At 50.5% G+C, this 17,246-nt stretch overlaps 1 protein-coding gene across 1 annotated transcript in view; it reads right to left on the bottom strand.

Annotated features, from left to right (window-relative positions):
- Positions 1-12,860, bottom strand: part of SLC6A5 (solute carrier family 6 member 5) — a 58,031-nt gene extending 45,171 nt beyond the window's left edge. The window contains exons 1-5 of the mRNA XM_012556993.2: positions 12,792-12,860; positions 11,955-12,488; positions 9,176-9,314; positions 6,185-6,316; positions 5,656-5,829 (exon numbers count right to left, since the gene is read on the bottom strand). Coding sequence (XP_012412447.2) covers positions 5,656-5,829; positions 6,185-6,316; positions 9,176-9,314; positions 11,955-12,488; positions 12,792-12,860 — 1,048 coding nt within the window. The remainder of the gene's footprint in view (positions 1-5,655; positions 5,830-6,184; positions 6,317-9,175; positions 9,315-11,954; positions 12,489-12,791) is intronic.
- Between the last annotated feature and the right edge of the window lie 4,386 nt (positions 12,861-17,246).

Genomic DNA, 17,246 nt, shown 5'->3' with positions numbered 1-17,246 from the left:
GGGTCACCCTAAAGAAGATAGTCTCTCTCACAATCTACACCTTGGAAATCTGTGGCTAACTCAACCTCTCCCCACTGCAGCCTGGGCTTCCTTCTGGGGGCCGGAGCAGGTATACTGCACCTGCATGTTTATGTAGAGCTTCCAGGTAGTTTGCCATTAGCAGTGCTGAGGGGCATGGGACAAACATTCCCTACTGTCACTGAAGATCACAATAAAACCAAAACCAAACCTGTGCCATCAAGTTGATTTCGACTCAATAGCGAGAGTTTCCGAGGAGTGCCTGGTGGATTTGAACTGCCAACCTTTCTGTCAGCAGACGTCGCTCTTAACCACTACACTACCAGGGTTTCCAAAGGTCACACTGGCAGGCGATTTATCCTCTCTCCTGGTAACAGTTCTTTTGCCTGGCTTTCGTATGATATGGGTGGTTATGGAGTTGTGAAGGAGAGGGTTAACGTGGAAGTTCATCTGCACAACACCGCGCTGGTGGAAGGAGTTTTTCCGTTTCCTAACTAAGCCTTGCTCAGAATGTCCATCTGGGAGAGAGCCTGGGGACATTTGTTGTTTGGACTCCAACCTGTCCAGCAGAGCAGGGGGGCTATAAAGCCATCTGTGTAGCTGCAAGTCAGGTCACCATCATCCTTGCTAAGTCACCACAGGACCCCAAAGGACCAATACTTCCACACAGGGCAGCCTGGACCCTGTAACGGAACACACTCGTATACAGACAACATAGAAGAAAACTGGAGGGTCTGTGCAAAGAAGAGTGGAAATTGATACCTCATTTTTTAACAAACAAGCAAAACAAATTTTAAAGCACTGGCTGAGAATAAGGTAAGATCTGCCCAGCCTGTCCATATGTCCCAGGGAATAATCAGGGTGAAAAATGTCCGTTATCTCTCTCTGCTCAGAACTTCATCGTTTGCATGGTTTGTACCAGTCAAATAGGAGCTTAGCTAGGTAATGTCTTTATTCTGCCTTTCATGTTTCCTGAGTCATAAGCAGAGTGGAAAATCTACAAGGCCAGGGACAAGGTCTTCTCTGCCTCTTGTACCCCATCCACATGCCTGGCCAAGTAAACACAACAACTTTTTTTCTTTTTTTTGCGCAGTTCTCTGCTGCTAACTGAAAGGTCAGCAGTTTGAACTCACCAGCCGCTCCATGGGAGAAAGATGTGGCAGTCTGCTTCTGTAAAGATTACAGCCTTGGAAACCTGACGGGGGATTTCTACTGTGTCCTATAGAGTTGCTATGAGTCAGGATTGACTCAAAAAAACAAAACCAAATCCATTGCCACTGAGTTGATTCTGACTCATAGAGACCCTATAGGACAGAGTAGAACTGCCCCATAGGGTTTCCAAGGAGTAGCTGGTGGATTCCAGCTGCAGATCTTTTGGTTAGCAGCTGAGCTCTTAACCACTGTGCCACCAGGAGTCTATATATATATATGTATGTATGTGTGTGTGTATATACATATATATATGCATGTATGTATATATATACGCACATACAAAAAACTATATATATATACATATACCCCTGGGTGGTGCAAATGGTTAATGCATTTGGCTGCTAATTGAAAGGTTGGAGTTTCGATTTGCCTCAGAAGAAAGGCCTGGAGATCTACTTCCAAAAACTCAGACATTGAAAACCCTATGGGGCAGTTTTACTCTGACATATATGGGGTCACCATGAGTCAGAATCTACTTGATGGCAACTGGTTTGTTTTTTCTCTGACTATAAAATAAATACATGACCGACTCGTAGTGACCCCACGTACAACAGAACGAAACACTGCCTGGTCCTTGGCCATTGTTGCAGCTACTGTGTCAGTCCATCTCATTGAAGGTCTTCCTCTTTCTCACAGACACTCTGCTTTACCAAGCATGATATCCTTCTCCAGGGACTGGTCCCTCCTGTTAACACATCCAAACTACATGAGAAGAAGTCTGGCCATCTTTACTTCTAAGGAGCATTTTGGCTATACTTCCTCTGAGATAGATGTGTTCCTTCTTCTGGCAGTCCATGCCAGAATTCAACATTCTTTGTCAACACCGTAATTCAAAGGCATCAATTCTTCTTTGGTCTTCCTTATTCATTGTCCAGCTTTCGCATGCATATGAGGCAATTGAAAATACCACGGCTTGGGTCAGGTGTACCTTACTCCTCAAAGTGACGTACATAATGGAAGATGTAGAAAATAAAAAGAAAATGGCCCCAAATCTACCATTGTTAACATTTTGTATATTACCTTGCTATATGTTTTCTATTCATATACAAATTGTACTAGAAATCTGTATCCACCTTTTACATTTAACATACTATAGTGAGGATTTTTTATGAATATTTTTAAAAATCCCTATCTCTTTATTTCCCATAAGATAAAGAGAAATTGTGCCACCGAGCACCTGTTTATGAATATTCATTTTTAGTGACTGTAGAATACTTCATTTTATGGAGTCACCATAATTTATTTGATCCATGGAATTATTCAATAATTATTTGCATTTTGTCACACATTTAAATGTTTATAATATTTTGCAATATTTTAAAATACAGCTGCAATGAACAATCTTGTATAGTTTTTACCTGCATCTCTGATTACCCCTTAAGATAGATTCACGGAAGTGGAATTATTAAGTCAAACTTCTGTTCAGATCAGCTTCCTTTTTACCTAATAGAATCTCAACCACAAATACCAGTTAGGGAACACCCAAACTGATGGCACTTTGCTGGGACTGGTGGAGATGAACTTGCTGGACTCTTCAAGAACCCTGGACAGAGTGGAGGATCAGGGGCCATGAGACCCAAATCCTTGTGGTGGTCTACCTGTGTACTTACAGCCTGACACTTCTTTCTGTCTAAGCCTCAGAGTCCACTTCATCACCTGCAAAGAAGTGATCATGTCCTTTGGAACTCACAGGGCTGTTGTTAGGAATAAAGGAGATAGTGTTTATGAATCTGTCTTGTAAATTGGGGAAGCATTTAGCTTGGTGGTTAGGACCATGGCCTTGGGAGACAGGCAAACATGGGTTCAGATCCCAGGGTCTGCCACACAGCTAACTCCATGGCCTTAAGCGTTGTTTTCTCATCTGTAAAACGGAAGTAATAACAGAACCCACATATAGCTTGTGATGTATCTTAACATTGGTAACACATGTAAAAGGGTTTAACATGGTACTTGGCATGTAGCACATAACACTAGTTATTATTAAATGTTAAGATGCTGCACAAATATTAGTGGATATTGTGAGTAGATGAGGATGACATCTCTGAAGCACTATCGATCCTGGTGAGGACAGCTGCAGGGCCACTGACTGCCATGACCCAGGTAGTCCTTGAGGGAAGTCCTCAGGGAAGTGTCCCATGGGGCCTTAGTCAAGGCAACAGCACCCCTCCAGCAGGCACTCCCTTGGAAAGTGACCTCCCTCCCAGGCAGAATCTGGAAAGGGCAAGAGGGCTCCAGGATGACCTACAATCTTGAGGTATTTCTCTATTCCAGGCCCCACACTCCGGAAAATGCACTTTGCCTAATATGGAAACCCCCTTCAGGAAGGCATTATGAATCTATGAACAGCTACCAAGTGGAATTCTCCTAGAAAGCAGCTCTGCAGAGCTGACCACCACGCCCAACAGGGAATGCAAAGATGAGGCACTCCATTCCAAGAATGGTTAAGGGCAGCCTAATTAAGGAATGTGGGAAAACTTCAGCCCGGTGGTTCTCCCTTGGTTGCACCTGGAGAATTTTAAAAATGACAGAAACCTAAGCTCCAGCCCAAAAGATTCTGATTTAATCGGTCTGGCATTGGCCCTGAGTGATGTTTTGATTTGTTGGTTCCCCCAGGTGATTCCCATGTGCAGCAGCCAAGGTTGAGAACCACTGAAACCTAAGAAACCATCACCACTGAGATTAAGATGAGGACACTGAGGCCCAGAGAGACTAAGGGGTACTTAGTCATACCACTCATTAACCATATACCTGGGAACCCTGACCAATCCCCACTCCTCCCCATTCCTGAGCTCTTCTAAGTGCATGGAGTTGGACTGGAATTTAATGGGCAAGTGTCTCTAGTTTTAGTTCTCTTTCAGTCTTATTTAAAGCCTCTCTAGGTGGAGGCTCGGTATGGCATATATATACGTGTGTGTGTGTGTGTGTGTGTGTGTAAAAATACTCCAGTATGAGTTACTGTCTCTAGATATGTGAATAAGTTCTGGGGGTATGGGAGGGAAGAATTCACCTTTGCTTCTTAACACACTCAAAGGGTCAGATAATATGCTAGGTCTGCAGACTGCAGGGGAAAAGAGCTGGCTTAAGGGGCCAACATTAAGAGCCCATCATATAAAGATCACAGGATGCTGCTCTCAGGACGAACCCAGCTTAAGGATAATAACAGATCTGTGGAGAAAGCAGAAACTACCTGCTTACAGGTTCCCGTAAAAATGACCAGAGCCTTCAAAGATGACTAGTATTAGCATCTTCTAAAACCCATTGTCATCGAGTCAAGTCAACTCATAGCAATCCTATAGGATGGAGTAGAACTGCCCCATAGGGTTTCCAAGGGTGCAATCTTTACGGAAGCAGACTGCCACATCTTTCTCCTGCGAGTGGCTGGTGGGTTTGAACTGCCGACCTTTTGGTTAGCAGCTGAGTGCTTAACCACTGCGCCACCAGGGCTCCTTATATACCTTCTATTTAGACAATTTCATACTCTTCCAACTGCTATCATATCCCTTATTTCATTTTCTCCTTACAGCAACTCCATGAGGTAGGTTGGGTAAACAATAATATTATTTCCAATTTTCAGATGAGGAAACCTGAGATCCAGAGAGAAGTTACTTGATCCAGAGACACACACAGTGGCAGAGATGCCTTATAGACAGGAAAGCCTTTCAGACGTATCTACCCTATTCCTCTTCACATTCATTCCTTTGTCCCTAAATCAGCAAGCTGATAGCCCCCCTCTCCCTCCAAACAAGTCCTCAAGTACCGATCGATTTCAGATCTGGAATGTTCTTCCAGGAATGTGCCCTGACTCCCCAGGTGGGCTTGGTCTAGGACCTAGAGCATTGCTTTTCAGTTGCAGCATGCATACAAGTCACCTGGGGATCTTGTTAAAATGAAGATTCTCATTCAGGAAGGCTGGGGTAGGGCCTCTGCATTTCTAACCAGCTTCCAGGTGATGGATGCTGTTGCTGCTCTGAGGAACACACTTTGAGTAGTAAGATACTAGAGGGTCTTGTTAAAATGCAAATTTCCAGCCCCACCCAGATCTAATATATCAGACTAACAGGTGGGCCTGTGAACCTACATTTTTAACAAACATCCCTGCTCTAGGTCGTGGGAAACCCTGGAGGCACAGTGGTTAAGAGCTATGACCTGCTAACCAAAAGGTTGGCAGTCTGAATCCACCAGGTGCTCCTTGGAAGCCCTATGGGAAATCGACTTGACAGCAATGGTTTTTTTTTTTTCCCCTAGTTCATCAGCTCTAAAAGTTAGAACTAAGCTTGTTTGGTTGTTTGTTTTAATCTCCTTGCCCCCAGCTCATATCATAGAGCCTAGAATGCATAATATTTGTTCAGTTAATCATTATTTAATGAAAGAATGAATAGTTCAGAACACACACACACCCCCTAAAGCTGGTATACCCAAACTTACCTAATAAAAGTTTGGTTTTATCTTTGCATTCTGGTGTGTTCCAAGGGTTGTTACAGGAGCCCCAGGGCAGCACAGACACAAAGGAGGCAAACAGGTAGAAAAGTGTGTAGCAAATAATCACATTGTAGTATATGGCTATTAGGACAGAGATGATCAGCATCGCGATGCCACAGCCTGTGGAAGCAAAAATTCCAGGGGCTCATTCCATCCCAAAGCCTATAAAATTCTTATAGTTGGGTAAAGGGGGGTGGGGGAACTAGGTCTTGACTCCCTTTTACAGATGGATCTGCTTATAGTGGAGTAGACTCTATGTCTACTGGGGACATTGAGACATTCAGCTAGGAACTGAACAAGTGGGTCGTCCTGTGCCATTCTGGGGAGCGGGGAGGCAAAGTGGAGTCAATCAAATAAAAGAAGGAATGAGTGAGTTCTATTGCTCACAAAAGCAGGTCGCCCACCCTGGGGCAAAGCTGAGTGGTGACATAGGGCAGGGTAAGGCCTGAGGAGCTGGGAGGCCGAGTGGACTCACCTTGTAGTGCTGGGATGGCCTTCCACACAGACACTGGTCCCTGGCTGGCAAATTGGCCCAGTGACACCTCTAGGAAGAAGATGGGCAGCCCAGCCAGAGCCAGCATCATCAGGTAGGGGATGAGGAAAGCACCTTGGAAAGAGAGAGTGAGAAGTGAGAGCCCTGGGAGGTGAAGGCAGGGCTCTGGCCCACCTTGGGGCACAGTCCTCTGGGCTGGGGGCTGAGCTCCCTCTCAATGAACTTACAGGGACAATTTAGCTCCTTTTCTGAAGAAGCTTCTGATATTCATGCTCAACAACAGGTACCCACAGACATTTAAGAGCCCTCCTCCAAAACGTGTGGGAGTGCCCATGCAAACACACTTCTTATTTCAATTTTCCACAGGTACTAGGAGTTGTGTGGTGGTAGGTTGGTGTTTTTGTTTGTTTGTTTGTTTTTCTTATTATAGTACTTCGGTTTCCCAAAATTAAGCCCTTTCAAGATTCAGCAACTCAATGCCTTTGACTCACTATGGGAGTCAGATTTGGTGGAATCTCCTCAGAGCCTGAGCCCTCCAAGGACCTCAAATCTGCTCAGCTGGACTCCAGAATGCTCCCCCACAGTAACCCAAGTTACCTGCATACCTTTGGCCAACCAGGTTAGGCCTCCTCTGCCAGACAGACCCCCAGTACTCATCCCTCTCCCACCACCACCTCCATCACACATTCGACTTCCTTCTCCTTAGGTGAAGTCCCTCCCATCCTTCTAGGTCAACTCAGATGCTTTCTCCTCCAAGAAGTCTCCATTCTGTCCGCCCACAATACTTTCTCCAGGCACTGATCACTTAACAGTACTCATGTGGATGTCTCGTCTAGTCTGAAATCAACGTTAGTTCATCCTTCATCTCTTTATCCCGTGGAATACTCAGCCTAGGGCAATAGTACCTGATAGGCCTCCACAGACTTGCTAAGCATTTTCTAGGGTTCTTTCCCTTCAGGCTTCTTGGAAGTTGTTTGGGAGGAGGCAGGGGAATAGTGATGATTTTTGAAAAGGTTTTGACCAGCAAGGGCTGTTAATAGGTCAGAGTCAATTCCAGGACAAAAATAGCCAGAGCCCAAAGCACTGTGCTGGTCTTTCGCTAGCCCGCCTTTTCTGCTCACCCTTCTCTCAACTTCCTGTCCCAGCGAAGGGACCTTTGCCGCCCAGGGGTTCTCCAAGAGGGAAGGGAGTAAAAACGGGAATTCCGCTTTTTCCTCTCCAGGAGAATAAAAACGGGAATCCTGCTTTTTCCTCTCCGGGCGGGGTTTTTGAGAAGAGAAGTGGATTGTCCAACAATTCTCTCTTGCTCCCGGGAAGGAGGAGGCGAGCTCTCCACGCCGCGCTGCGGGCTGCGGGCTGCGGGCTGCGGGCTGCGGGCTGCGGGCTGCGGGCTGCGGGCTGTAGGCCCCAGAGCCGCAGTGCGGAAAAGGACTGCCTCTCTCCTCCCCTCGCCTGGCTGCGCCCGGGCCCCGGGAAGCGGAACCGCTTCGCCTAGTGCGTGGCTCCGCACTTTGTAGATCCCTGGCGAGCAAAGCAGGAGCACTTTCTCGGGCCAAATACCCTTGGCTAGTACTCCTTTTCATCCCGCCAGCCCGGGGACCCACACTCACCCCGAGAATCAAGGGTGAAGAGCCGCTCTCCCTGCAGTCACTAAAAGCCACATCATAGCTCCTGCGGCCCACTTCCCGCACCCATTTTCTGGGGACTCCCTGCGGAAACCACGCGGAAGCCTCCAGCTGGGGCGCCTAGAGTCGCGTGGCCAGCACAGGTCCCTCTGTTTCCAGGGCACCCCTAATTGCAAACGCTGTGCTCTATGGTCCTCAGAAGTACTTGTCAACGTATTTTAATTTGGAATTGAGGGCGGGGCAGTCACAAATTTTTCCGTTTTAATAGTCCTATGATGCGGGAGAGGTTCGCCGGTGCGACACCTACTTGTTCATTCCTGTGCACCAAACTCCTCCTGGAGCGGACACACGAGACAAACAATGAGGACAACGTAAGCTGTCAGACACGACACGGTGAGGGGGCGCGTTTCGGGTCCCTTTGGTTCGGTTGAGAAGCTGTGGAGGGATCTCTAGGTGCAAACTCCTAGAGGGCGGCTTTGTTGTCTTTAGCTAATGTGGGGCGAGCTGCCCAAGGAAAAAGCGAGCAAAGGGGGCCTTGAATGTGTTGGGTCCTTCCTCGTGGGTACAGAAAAGATTCAATGGGAAACTCCAGCAGCCAGGATCCTAATAGCCAGGCGGCTGGAGAGTACCTAACTGGCGTCTTCCCCATCTCCGGAAACGGTTTTCCTTCAAAAGCAGGTTCTTCCATCCCGTTAGGACGAATGAAACGAAAACCGTTTTTGCTAAACGATTTTGCTGAAGTTAAAATATGTCCTGCTTGTACCCAAGAAGGTATGTCTCTGGGTGCTCCTGAGAGGTTTCCATCCCAGCCTGAGACCTGCGAGAGCACCATCCCAGCTGCTCCCCTCATCGCACCTCCCCGCTCGCCTGCATTCTGCGCTCCGCTTGACCCGAGCACCCAGTCTCAAAGTATTGGGTTTCCAGCTTATCATCTTAAAAAGTCCTTAATTCGGAGCTCCAGGACTGCACAGCTACTGGCTCTAAGGTCGTTTAAGTGCGCGGAGGGCAGCTGCTCCCTGAAATACTTGACCGCTAGGAGTTTGAACTTCCCTGAGTCAATGCCCACTCGCCTCCGGATCTAGCCCCCCAAGATGGGCCAATGGGGAACCACCTGCTCCCACCCCTTTCCTGCACCCCATCTCCAGGTAGAAGCCTTCGGAATCTAGAGTCAATTGCTCCTGCCCTCCGGCTTCGTACTTATGCCCTGGCAACAGGGAATCCGGGCTGGTGTGTGAGGAGGCTGCCTGGAGCCGCCCCTCCCGGACCCCCCCCTTGGGTTCCAAGTTCCCCCCAACCCGAGAGTTCCCGCCCCACCTCGCCGCAGGCGGAAAGAGCGGAAAAGCCATACCTCCCCCGTTCTGGAAGGCCAGGTAGGGAAACCTCCAGACATTGCCCAGCCCCACTGCGTACCCCACCATGGACAGGATGAAGTCCAGCTTGCTGGACCAGTTCCCTCGGGCCTTATTCTCATCCCCTTGCTCGTCCTCCTGGGGGCGGAAAAGCACATTGTTGGATAACAGCCCCGGGGCTGTTGCAAGCAGGCCGCATTCCGCCCCTCCCCCCGATGAGGGTCCTTCCCACAAGCAGGCCCCCACTTTTCAACCAAGGATGCATCGGCAAGCAGGATCCAAATTCTGAACAGAGGATGCATCTACAAGCAGGGCCCCACCTCTCAATCCTGCACTGAGGGTCTTACAGCAAGCAGAACCCCTGTTCTGATCTGAAGATCCATCTTAAACAACCCCGAGTCCCTCTTTCCCAATCCTGCAGTCAGGGTACACCAGCAAGCAGCTCTCCCAAAACCTTGAACTGGTAGGTTGATTGCAAGCAGCCCTCCCCCCCCCATCCCTAATCCCTCACCAAGAATTCGTTTGGCAAGCAGGCCCCCAATATCATGCCTAGAGTCTTGAGCAAGCAAGTCGCTAGTCAACCCCTCCCCCCAATAAAACCCTCCCTGCACCTCTTCCTCAGCTCTTTCTTCCTCTGGAGTCAGTGCCAAGACCAGAAAGAGAGCTGCAATGTCTGAAACCAGCCAGAGCCCTTGCCTCATTTTCTCTGTCAATGCCTTGCAGGTGGAAGCTGCCTGGTAGGCTAATTTAAGGGAGCACCCTTCAGCACTGGGACAAGGGAGATGGGCAGGAGGGAGACTTAAGGGTAAAACAAGACGGGAGGGGGGATAGAGAATGAGGTGTGGTAAGAGCTAGGGCATCTAAAACCTTGGATTCTAGTCTAAACTTTACTACTAACCAGCTGGGTAACCACAGACAAGACACTTGCTCTCTCTGAGCCTCTGTGTCCCCATCTGTAAAATGAGAGGTTTAGAATAACTGTCTCCTTGAGACACCTTCCAGCTCTGGCAGTCTATGAATCTTTGGGTCTCACTTCTCCCAGCTCACTCTAATATACTTTTGGGGGGCAGTATCTGGTTCTGGAATGCCTCACTACAAAGCAGAAAGATCTGGGGGTGAGGTCACCTCAAATGAACTCTGAAAGTATGCAGGACACCTGGACACTACACAAAGCTTCCTGGGATACACACCAGTGCACAGCTTCCACCTCCTTAGTCACACTCCACCTCCTACGTCAGTACCCTGGGATGTCCCACACCGTTCTGCGGGCTGTGAAGGATAAAGCAGCAGCTGCTAGGAGGGGTGGCAGGCTTGGGGAGGGAAAAGGGTGGGTGTTAGGAAGACAAGAATCTGAAAGATGCTCAGGGCTGAAAATAGGCAAGGGCAGGGCTTGGTCTGCATCTTTAGGAGCCCAAGGGCCAGAGGAAGCTTCTTATCTTTAACACCCTCCCGACACCTCTCTCCCCCTGTGATCCTCTAGTCCCCTTCACCACCACCTTCCAATCCTTCCAGGGCTAAGAAGGGCGGGAGTTCCAGTTCCTTTTGCCGCAGTGCAGAGGTTAAGTAAGGCACTGAAAACAAATTTTCTGCCTCCACCTGGGGACACACTGTTTCGGTACATGCTCTCAGAGGCAGTTAATACACACAGACTAATGCTCCAGATATGGACCCCAAAAGCAAGGGCAAGCAGAAGAGCCTATGTTTGTGCTTATTTCTAATTATTCTAACGGCTGAACTCCTGCTATGGGGGCCTGTGATGGAGTGTGGTGTGTGTGTGGGCAAACACTCGAGAGATTCAGGACAGAAGGGCTGGATATGCCCTGCATCCTACACAGGGGGATGTCCTGGCCCAGGCCCTGACTGCTGGACACATGCCAAGTGTGTGGGAAGTAGCAGAAGGCAGGCAAGGGAAAAGGGTAGAGCTGGAGTGGGTGAAACAAAGACGGAGGAAAAATGAGATCAGAGAAGAGGGGAAGACTGGAGGAAAATAGAAGACAAAGGCCTGTGTAGGGGAGGGGGCCACCAGGAATACCTAGAGTTGCTGGTACTGGGGAGGGTGCCTTATCCCTAACCCAGGATGGGCATTAGCTCTGTGGGCTATTCATGCCTCTGGCTGAGCGGTCAAATGCAGGCATGGATCCAGGTGTGTGGGACCTGAAGCTTATACGGTTGAGGTAGGTCCTCTTCAAGAAAAAATAATACAAAATTATGATGACAAATTGGGTACAAGGCTTTTGGAGGGTCAATGCAAATAACAGGGTTCTGAAGCTTAGACTTCAGTAGCCTCTCAGTGAACCGATCTTTCATTGAATGAATTCTTCTATGATGTTATTCTCAGTGCAAAGGGCTAGGGGACTGTAAACTATTGTTCCCCACCACCCCGGGCTTTTCTTTGTATTTTTAATTAATTAATTAAAGACCCAGTCATTGGCAGGAAGAGGAGTCATGCCTGCATAGAGGATCTATCTGCCTCCACTGCTTAACGTGTCTGCCTTCAGATTCCTATTGTCACCGAGTCTCCCAAGGGGCACTTAGCGGGCAGCTCGTGAGGTTCCGACCCCTCTGGCAGAATCACCGCAGCCTCCGCGTACCCGGTGCAGCCCTGAACTGGCGACCTCAGCGCAGTGCGAGCTTCCAAAGCCCCAAGCTTCCTCCCGCCATCTGCCTGGCACTGCCAGCCCATCTCCCCATCAGCACACGTGCACCCGCCGCGGCGCAGCTCGCCTCGCACGCGGCTAGACAGCAGGAGGCGGCGCGGGCCCAGAGCACCCAGCTTACCTGGGCGGCAGTGCTGGCCACGCTGCCTGGGAGCACGGACGTGATTCCATCCGTGCCCAGCACCACGGTACTCCGGCTCATGTTCACCCAGCCCACGGCCGGGGTATTGTTCCGCTCCAGGGTACCCTTGCCAACACTCACGTTCACATCCCTCTCCGGGCCGCGAAGGGCGGTGATCTTACAGTGCAGCGCGTTGCCGGGCCCGGCGCCCCCAGTCGGCGGGGCGGCCTGCGCGCCGTGCGCCTCGCTCAAGTCTGGCAGAGCCGCAGAGGCCGCCGGCGCCCGTGGGCTAAGTTTGCAAGCGCCCATTCCCAGCCGCTCTGCCTCGCAGGCTCGTGCGTCTGGAGACTGGAAAGTTTGGGCGCCAGTGGAAGCGGACCTGGGCACACGGGGCGGTGGCGCGGCAGCCGCGGGTAGCTCCTGCTCCGGGCTCGTCCTGGGTGCGCACAGGCCCTGCGGGTGACCCGGTGCCGCCGCCGCCGCTTCCAAGCTGTTGGTTGGTTGTTTACTCATTTCCTTGGGAGCACCGCAATCCTGCAAACACAACGTCAAGTTCGTGCAAAAAATAAAGTCAAGGCACCTTTAAAAAATACCTGTATCTATATCTGCAGATGATGTTCACAACTCAGGTCCAGACACATCTGGGGGTGCAAGTTGGAATCTTTTCTTTTTTCTTTTGACAATAAAATACTGCAAGCAATATTTATCAGTTTGCCTGTCTCTGAATACCTAAGTGACCTAAAGAAGCAATATTCTCCTCCCTGATAGAGGGCGAACTAAAAAGGAGACAGAAATGTTTTGGGCTGGGGGAAAAGCAGAGGACAGAAATAGCCCTACAGCCATGCGTTCCCGGCCCTGTTTGGATTTCACATCACGGCTGTAGGATGCCTGCGTCCCCATCACCATTGTGGAAAGATTCTTTAATTTTCCGCCCCATTTCCTTTGTCATTCAACAATGCACATTGCCTTTTTTTTTTTTTTTTTTTCTTTTATAAGCGATAGACAAGCTGCGACCACAAAGCTGATGCCCTGGCACCTGCGCGTGCTGGAGGCCAAATCGGTGGTGCGAATCCGAGCGCTCCAAAACCCACCCCGGCCGCCAGGTAGCAAAGGCGTAGATAAAGATCACCATCAAAATTACAAAAGAAAAAAAGAAAAACACAACAATAACAGGGATAATAACCAGACTTAAAACACAAGGCAGTAACCAGGTTTGTTATCTTACAGAACCTACTCTCACTTTCAGATTCCCAGAAGGGTGAACGAATGTGGAAAGCTTTTTTCAGGCATAACTATTCGCAGGAGTCTAATATCCTTCTCACCCATACACTTGCTTGGGGACAAAAACTCACAACTAATTTTCATTTACTTTCTCCCAAGTCAGTTTCAAATGAAAAGAACTGCCAGAGGTGGTTTTTCCTTCCTTCTCTCTCTCTCCTCGTGTTATCTTTCAGAGCTTCCTAAACCTCCTCACCAATAATAATAATTATTATCATACAGTAAGAATAATCATAGTACTTTCATTTCAGTTGCTGGCCTCTCGTCTACCTCCTTCCCGCTTTTCACAAATGTACAGATCAGAACTCCTTAATTTTCACCAAATCTAAGTACCTTGGCTCCAGCCAGCATTTCTGTCTCAGTAGCCTCTAGGACCCAGAGCGACCCGTCTCTGTATCGGCATCTGGCTTTTCAGCACCGAGAACAGTGCCCGAAATCAAGCCTGTTGGGAGCCACCACCAACCTCTCAGTTCTTTTTACAGCCTCAGGAACCTCTTTCTGAGCTTAGGTGAAGCTCTCAAGCACAAATATCTACCGCCTCCAGAATTGTCCTCCCCTCCTCCGCCTCCCAAAAATACACAAAACGTTTCAAAAAGAAACATCCAAAACGAATCTGCCCTTTCCACCCCCTCGGCCCCCTCTTCTCTTAAAGGAACAAAAGCAAACACTCACCACGTCTGACATAGGCAACTGATTGAATCTGGAGGGAGTGAACCCAGCTATTGACAAGACTGGATTTGGCTCCGGCAAGAGAGGCGCTTTCTATATCTCTTTGGGAAAGGCCAGGTTTGCGTCAGTGCAAAGCAAGGTGCCCTTCGTGTGACATTTTCTTGATAATACAAGTTTGATAAATCATTATCCCCTTGGATTCGAGTTTTAAAGAGACAACAGCCGAGAGCGCGCTGGTCAGTTGTCACTCGGGCGGGAGGGGGCTGCGTGTTCTGCGTGACTCATGTGGGTCTGATTACTAAACCGAAGCCGGCGGGAGGGGACGACAGAAGTTTGCTTCCTTCTAATTAAGGGGAGCATGGGAAGGACACGTCCCACTGCGCCCAAGGCTAGACGCAGGCGCCAACAGAGTGGATTGGGTTGTCGAGGTGGGCGCAGGGGAGGAGTGGTGGTAAATCACTGTCGTGGCTCGGTCTTTCTCTTCCACTAGATCCCGTTGCTGCTTCCCCAAATGTACAGGCAACGGATTCCGCAGTATCATTCCTAAAGCGATCAAGGGTCGGCACGTAGCGCCACGGCTTTGCAATGCCTGGTGCGGCCACGGGTGCTGCATGTTCAAAGATGAAGTCCCCTGTGCATATGCGGACTTCAGGTTCTCACAGCCCGACCCGCATCCCTCTCCCAGACAACCAGTCTTGGACGAATCCTAGGTTTCCGCTTAGAAATTTAGATCTAGTGTTTGCATTTCTATTTTTCTCTGTTAACACAATCAAGAGAAAATCCTTAGTAAAATTATAACTGTTCTCATAAGTTCCTCTGAAGCGTTTGGTGAAAATAAAAAGAAAATTATTTCCAACAGTGACCGGTTTCTCAGGTCACTTTCAATGTCAAAGAAAATCCATTCTTTCTTATTCTCCCTTTCAATAAAAATTCGCCAGTCAGGCCTGATGTGGAAGCGCGGGGTCTTAGAGACCCTCCAAATCCCCACACACCAGGAAGCCAAAGGGGGACATTCTGCCTTACTGAAGGAGGTGGAGGCGGGTGGGGTGTGTGCAAACCACTGGGATAAAAAGATGGACTTTCCTGTCGGTACAAAGCAAAGATTATACTCATTAAGAAAGGGAAAACACCTTTTATAGATAGAGAAGGTGCAGGCTGGACACTAGCGGGAGATCTCAGCCAAAACGCTTTGCAAGCTTGCTGGCCTGTTTCGGAGAACCCCTGGCCTCGAGGATGAGAAGCTACGGAAAACACTTTGTCCTTTCCCTGGGGCCCGCAGCCCGGCCCACTGCCTTGGGGTCGGTGCAGTCGCCCTTGGCTGGGTGGTCCCCACGCGGCAGGAGGATAAAGCCGGGTTTGCCGCAGGCGGAGGCTGCAGCGGCAGATTGCGGCGACCCCCACCCCCGTCCGCTCGCGAGCTGCCCCAGCTCGCTAATATGCCTCTCTGCTCACTGGCTCGCCCACCTGACCCCTCCGAGGGCAGCTGGCTGGAGACCTGTGGTCTGCAGTATCCTGGGGGTGGATAGTTTCCCTACGGAGACCCTCCTTCCAAGCCACTACGAGGGTTTCAGGCCGTTTTTCATTGTAGTTTTGAGCTAACATTTATTGAACTCTCAATCTTGAACCATTGTGCAAATGGTTTCCATGACTTATTTCATTTAGTGTTGACAACAGCTTTTGAGAAATTATCCCAATTTTAAAACTGAGGAAACTGAGTCTCAGAAAGTCGCTTTCGAACCCAGGATAACCCCAGGAAGTCTGCACTCTTAACCGCTCCACAACGGCCTCCCATGGGACTACGCGGAGGGAATCCAGGCGAGGCAGGGAGCCAGCGGGCTTCAGTGGGCTCCGGGGGGCTGCAGTGGGTTTCAGCTAGAGGAGGAGAGGGCGGGCGATCGGGCCGAAAATCCCGCAGGGCCGCAAGCTCGAGCTCAGGCGGGCGGGGAGAAGCACGGTGGACTCTGAGAGTCACCGAGAGAACCTAAGGGGGAACTTTTGGACGCTTCTTGCAAAAAAAAAAAAAAAAATTAAAAAGCCCAATTTCCAAGGAACCATACTGGGTGCGAGGGTCACAGCGGGCAGGCCTAGCAGACCCTGGCCCCGAGAGAAGCCAAGACGCCTGCCCCTAAGTCCTGGCTGGCCTCCCTCTGCAGGTCCTTTCCCACGGGCGCTGGACAGACCTCCCCAAGAGCTAGTCACGACTTCGATAAGCTCCAGCCAGTTTCCCAAATTTGCATTTGAGCCGCCCCCGCACGGGGCCGCGAGAGTACTGAGTGTTCACCGGGCGCACGGACCTCAATGGTCCCCGTAAGGGGGGAGGACTGCGCAGCTGCTGCCGGGTCCTGTCGGCCTTCTTGCTACCCCCTCCCCGCCCGGTCCCTGCCGCAGCGGCCTTGAGTACGAGTGACGCCCCGCGCCCTCGCTCGGCCCCCAGGCCTGACGTTTCGCCCTCCCCACCCAAGTGCGTTGGGTTCCCTCGTGGGGCCTGCTGCGCGTCAGACCTTGCAGGGGCAGGTGACGCGCAGGGAAGGCTGCGGAGGTGGATGGAAGGCTGCACTACTCCCCACCTCTCCCCACCTCTGGCAGCAAGATTCTAGAAAGGAGAAGCAGCGTGGAGAACGGAGGGACGGTCTGGAGCTGGGAGGCCTAGCGGGGTCGCACTGAGGCCAGCATGGGGGCGGAGTTGGGGGGCACCAGAAGGGCAGGAGGGTCGGAGTGAGTAGACGAGGGAGAGAGTGCGGGGGCCGGAGGCCAGGCCAGGCCCCCGGGCAGCTTTTCGTGCTTACTGGTGTGTGTCAGCGCTGGGGAAGCGCAGGGGTTGGAGCCTCACCAAAGAATAAAAAGGCTCAGGCCTTCCGGACGCCGGCCCCCGCCCCCGCTCTCCGCGGCCGCCTGTTTGGAGTGATAATCGGCGCCCGGGAGCCGCCACCGAGAAGGCGGTAAATCGGCATCCATCACCGCCGCAGCCAGCCATTCGGTTGGAATTAGCCAATCACTACGGTCTTAATTACTTTGTCAAAGATGAAAAATAGTAATTGATTTTGTCCTGGATCACTTTGTCCCCCCCCCTCCACTGCTGATAAGCAAATAAATGCCTATTTTTGTGAACCCGTGTCCACCCAGCAGTGTGGGAGTAGCCTACTGGAGAAGAGGCCATCCCTGGCGGCCCTGACGCCAGAGTCTGTGCCAAGACACAAGGGTGGGGGTGAGGAGTAGCAAGCTGGAGCCTAGGCAGCAGAGGGTCTGCAGGGCGGCCTTTCGGATTCAAGTCGCTGCTCTCCGTCTCACTGGGGAAGGAGCCGGGAGGGAGAGAAAACGTCGTACTCACACACCGCCCGCTCGGCT

The sequence above is a fragment of the Trichechus manatus genome, unplaced genomic scaffold (genome assembly GCF_000243295.1).
Source record: "Trichechus manatus latirostris isolate Lorelei unplaced genomic scaffold, TriManLat1.0 scaffold00006, whole genome shotgun sequence".
NCBI classification, from domain to species: Eukaryota; Metazoa; Chordata; class Mammalia; order Sirenia; family Trichechidae; genus Trichechus; species Trichechus manatus.
The sequence above is the reverse complement of the archived record's forward strand: the minus strand, read 5'-3'. Positions and strand labels throughout refer to the sequence as shown.